At 43.0% G+C, this 5,695-nt stretch overlaps 1 protein-coding gene across 1 annotated transcript; it reads left to right on the plus strand.

Annotated features, from left to right (window-relative positions):
- The first annotated feature begins 202 nt into the window (after positions 1-202).
- Positions 203-1,149, plus strand: OR10T2 (olfactory receptor family 10 subfamily T member 2). Its single transcript, XM_015110469.3, is given in 2 exon segments — positions 203-635; positions 638-1,149. Coding segments are annotated over 2 exon segments (945 nt in total).
- The last annotated feature ends 4,546 nt before the right edge of the window (positions 1,150-5,695 follow it).

The following is a 5,695-nucleotide window of genomic DNA, read 5'->3' on the forward strand; positions in this document are numbered from 1 at the left end:
ATCATTTCTCTGTTACTTCAGATTAATAACTTATTGGAAAAATCATTAAAGAGGCTGTCTATGTCTAGATAGCCTAAGAGAAAGAGATGTTAATATTATGAATCTGACAATATACTTAAAGTAAAGCGTTGGGAAAATGTTCTTATTACAACGATAGTTATCATTTTGTCTCTTTCAAACACATTCACAGAAAGTTATTCAGATGCAAGGTTTCAACAAAACCACTGTGGTTACACAATTCATCCTGGTGGGTTTCTCCAGCCTGGGGGAGCTCCAGCTGCTACTTTTTGTCATATTTCTTCTCCTAAACTTGACAATCTTGGTGGCCAATGTGACCATCATGGCCGTTATTCACTTCAGCTGGACTCTCCACACTCCCATGTATGCTTTTCTACTCATCCTTTCATTTTCTGAGTCCTGCTACACTTTTGTCATCATCCCTCAGCTGCTGGTCCACCTGCTCTTAGACACCAAGACCATCACCTTCATGGCCTGTGCCAACCAGCTCTTCTTCTTTCTTGCCTTTGCTTGGACCAACTGCTTCCTCATTGCTGTGATGGGATATGATCGCTATGTAGCCATTTGTCACTCTCTGAGGTACACGCTCATCATGAACAGAAGGCTGGGGTTGGGGTTGATTCTCTCTCAGGAGCCACAGGTTTCTTTTTTGCTTTGGTGGCCACCAACCACATTTGTGACATGCCTTTTTGTGGCCCCAACAGGGTTAACCACTATTTCTGTGACATGGCACCTGTTATCAAGTTAGCCTGCACTGACACCCATGTGAAAGAGCTGGCTTTATTTAGCCTCAGCATCCAGATAATTATGGTGCCTTTTCTGTTAATTCTCATATCCTATGGCTTCACAGTTAACACCATCCTGAAGATCCCTTCAGCTGAGGGCAAGAAGAAGGCCTTTGCCACCTGTCCCTCACACCTCACTATGGTCTTTGTCCACTATGGCTGTGCCTCTATCATCTCTCTGTGGCCCAAGTACAAGTCTGCCTCAGACAAGGATCAGTTAGTGGCAGTGACCTACACAGTGGTTACTCCCTTACTTAGTCCTCTTGTCTATAGTCTGAGGAACAAGGAGGTAAAAACTGCATTGAAAAGAGTTCTTGGAATGCCTGTGGCAACGAAGATGAGCTAACAAAAAATAAAAATAAAATTAGGATAGTCGAGGGGCGGAGCAAGATGGCCAAATAGGAACAGCTCCAGTCTCCAACTCGCAGCGCGAGCGACACAGAAGACCGGTGATTTCTGCATTTTCAACTGAGGTACTGGGTTCATCTCACTAGGGAGTGCCAGACAATTGGTGCTGGTCAGCTGCTGCAGCCCGACCAGCGAGAGCTAAAGCAGGGCGAGGCATTGCCTCACCTGGGAAGCGCAAGGGGAAAGGGAATCCCTTTTCCTAGCCAGGGGAACTGAGACACAACACCTGGAAAATCGGGTAACTCCCACCCCAATACTGCGCTTTAAGCAAACAGGCACACCAGGAGATTATATCCCACACCTGGCCGGGAGGGTCCCACACCCACGGAGCCTCCCTCATTGGTAGCACAGCAGTCTGCGATCTGGCGGCAAGGCAGCAGCGACGCTAGGGGAGGGGCGCCCACCATTGCTGAGGCTTAAGTAGGTAAACAAAGCCGCTGGGAAGCTCGAACTGGGTGGAGCTCACAGCAGCTCAAGGAAACCTGCCTGTCTCTGTAGACTCCACCTCTGGGGACAGGGCGCAGTAAACAACAAAAGCAGCAGAAACCTCTGCAGATGCAAACGACTCTGTCTGACAGTTTTGAAGAGTGCAGTGGATCTCCCAACACGGAGGTTGAGATCTGAGAAGGGACACACTGCCTGCTCAAGTGGGTCCCTGGCCCCTGAGTAGCCTAACTGGGAGACATCCCCCACTAGTGGCAGTCTGACACCCCACACCTCACAGGGTGGAGTACACCCCTGAGAGGAAGCCTCCAAAGCAAGAATTACACAGGTACATTCGCTGTTCAGCAATATTCTATCTTCTGCAGCCTCTGCTGCTGACACCCAGGCAAACAGAGTCTGGAGTGGACCTCAAGCAATCTCCAACACACCTACAGCTGAGGGTCCTGACTGTTAGAAGGAAAACTATCAAACAGGAAGGACACCTACACCAAAACCCCATCAGTACGTCAACATCATCATCAAAGACCAGAGGCAGATAAAACCACAAAGATGGGGAAAAAGCAGGGCAGAAAAGCTGGAAATTCAAAAAATAAGAGTGCATCTCCCCCGGCAAAGGAGCGCAGCTCATCGCCAGCAATGGATCAAAGCTTGATGGAGAATGACTTTGACGAGATGAGAGAAGAAGGCTTCAGTCCATCAAACATCTCAGAGCTAAAGGAGGAATTACGTACCCAGCACAAAGAAACTAAAAATCTTGAAAAAAAAACTGGAAGAATTGATGGCTAGAGTAACTAATGCAGAGAAGGTCATAAACGAAATGAAAGAGATGAAAATCATGACACGAGAAATACGTGACAAATGCACAAGCTTCAGTAACCGACTCGATCAACTGGAAGAAAGAGTATCAGCGATTGAGGATCAAATGAATGAAATGAAGCAAGAAGAGAAACCAAAAGAAAAAAGAAGAAAAAGAAATGAACAAAGCCTGCAAGAAGTATGGGATTATGTAAAAAGACCAAATCTACGTCTGATTGGGGTGCCTGAAAGTGAGGGGGAAAATGGAACCAAGTTGGAAAACACTCTTCAGGATATCATCCAGGAGAACTTCCCCAACCTAGTAGGGCAGGCCAACATTCAAATCCAGGAAATACAGAGAATGCCACAAAGATACTCCTCGAGAAGAGCAACTCCAAGACACATAATTGCCAGATTCACCAAAGTTGAAATGAAGGAAAAAATCTTAAGGGCAGCCAGAGAGAAAGGTCGGGTTACCCACAAAGGGAAGCCCATCAGACTAACAGCAGATCTCTCGGCAGAAACTCTCCAAGCCAGAAGAGAGTGGGGGCCAATATTCAACATTCTTAAAGAAAAGAATTTTAAACCCAGAATTTCATATCCAGCCAAACTAAGTTTCATAAGTGAAGGAGAAATAAAATCCTTTACAGATAAGCAAATGCTTAGAGATTTTGTCAACACCAGGCCTGCCCTACAAGAGATCCTGAAGGAAGCACTAAACACCTCTACACAAATAAACTAGAAAATCTAGAAGAAATGGATAATTTCCTAGACAAATATACCCATCAAGACTAAACCAGGAAGAAGTTGAATCCCTGAATAGACCAACAGCAGGCTCTGAAATTGAGGCAATAGTTAATGGCCTACCAACCAAAAAAAGTGCAGGACCAGATGGATTCAGAGCTGAATTCTACCAGAGGTACAAAGAGGACCTGGTACCATTCCTTCTGAAACTATTCCAATCAATAGAAAAAGAGGGAATCCCCCCTAACTCATTTCATGAGGCCAACATCATCCTGATACCAAAGCCTGGCAGAGAGACAACAAAAAAAGAGAATTTCAGACCAATCTCCCTCATGAACATCGATGCAAATATAAAATACTGGCAAACCGGATTCAGCAGCACATCAAAAAGTTTATCCACCATGATCAAGTGGGCTTCATTCCTGGGATGCAAGGCTGGTTCAACATTCGCAAATCAATAAACATAATCCAGCATATAAACAGAATCAAAGACAAGAACCACATGATTATCTCAATAGATGCAGAAAAGGCTTTTGACAAAATTCAACAGCCCTTCATGCTAAAAAAGCTCAATAAGTTCGGTATTGATGGAACGTACCTCAAAATAATAAGAGCTATTTATGACAAACCCACAGCCAATATCATACTGATTGGGCAAAAACTGGAAAAATTCCCTTTGAAAACTGGCACAAGACAGGGATGCCCTTTCTCACCACTCCTATTCAACATAGTGTTGGAAGTTCTGGCTAAGGCAATCAGGCAAGAGAAAGAAAGAAAGGGTATTCAGTTAGGAAAAGAAGAAGTCAACTTGTCCCTCTTTGCAGATGACATGATTGTATATTTAGAAAACCCCATTGTCTCAGCCCAAAATCTCTTTAAGCTGATAAGCAACTTCAGCAAAGTCTCAGGATACAAAATTAATGTGCAAAAATCACAAGCATTCTTATACACCAGTAACACACAAACAGAGAGCCAAATCAGGAATGAACTTCCATTCACAATTGCTTCAAAGAGAATCAAATACCTAGGAATCCAACTTACAAGGGATGTAAAGGACCTCTTCAAGGAGAACTACAAACCACTGCTCAGTGAAATAAAAGAGGACACAAACAAATGGAAGAACATACCATGCTCATGGATAGGAAGAATCAATATCGTGAAAATGGCCATACTGCCCAAGGTTATTTATTGATTCAATACCATCCCCATCAAGCTACAAATGAGTTTCTTCACAGAATTGGAAAAAACTGCTTTAAAGTTCATATGGAACCAAAAAAGAGCCCGCATCTCCAAGACAATCCTAAGTCAAAAGAACAAAGCTGGAAGCATCACGCTACCTGACTTCAAACAATACTACAAGGCTACAGTAACCAAAACAGCATGGTACTGGTACCAAAACAGAGATATAGACCAATGGAACAGAACAGAGTCCTCAGAAATAATACCACACATCTACAGCCATCTGATCTTTGACAAACCTGAGAGAAACAAGAAATGGGGAAAGGATTCCCTATTTAATAAATGGTGCTGGGAAAATTGGCTAGCCATAAGTAGAAAGCTGAAACTGGATCCTTTCCTTACTCCTTATACGAAAATTAATTCAAGATGGTTTAGAGACTTAAATGTTAGACCTAATACCATAAAAACCCTAGAGGAAAACCTAGGTAGTACCATTCAGGACATAGGCATGGGCAAAGACTTCATGTCTAAAACACCAAAAGCAACGGCAGTAAAAGCCAAAATTGACAAATGGGATCTCATTAAACTAAAGAGCTTCTGCACAGCAAAAGAAACTACCATCAGAGTGAACAGGCAACCTACAGAATGGGAGAAAATTTTTGCAATCTACTCATCTGACAAAGGGCTAATATCTAGAACCTACAAAGAACTCAAACAAATTTACAAGAAAAAAACAAACAGCCCCATCAAAAAGTGGGCAAAGGATATGAATAGACATTTCTCAAAAGAAGACATTCATACAGCCTACAGACACATGAAAAAATGCTCATCATCACTGGCCATCAGAGAAATGCAAATCAAAACCACAATGAGATACCATCTCACACCAGTTAGAATGGCAATCATTAAAAAGTCACGAGACAACAGGTGCTGGAGAGGATGTGGAGAAACAGGAACACTTTTACACTGTTGGTGGGATGTAAACTAGTTCAACCATTATGGAAAACAGTATGGCGATTCCTCAAGGATCTAGAACTAGATGTACCATATGATCCAGCCATCCCATTACTGGGTATATACCCAAAGGATTATAAATCATGCTGCTATAAAGACACATGCACACGTATGTTCATTGCGGCACTATTCACAATAGCAAAGACTTGGAATCAACCCAAATGTCCATCAGTGACAGACTGGATTAAGAAAATGTGGCACATGTACACCATGGAATACTATGCAGCTATAAAAAAGGATGAGTTTCTGTCCTTTGTAGGGACATGGATGCAGCTGGAAACCATCATTCTTAGCAAACTATCACAAGA

This window comes from Macaca mulatta, chromosome 1 (genome assembly GCF_049350105.2).
Source record: "Macaca mulatta isolate MMU2019108-1 chromosome 1, T2T-MMU8v2.0, whole genome shotgun sequence".
Classification (NCBI taxonomy): Eukaryota; Metazoa; Chordata; class Mammalia; order Primates; family Cercopithecidae; genus Macaca; species Macaca mulatta.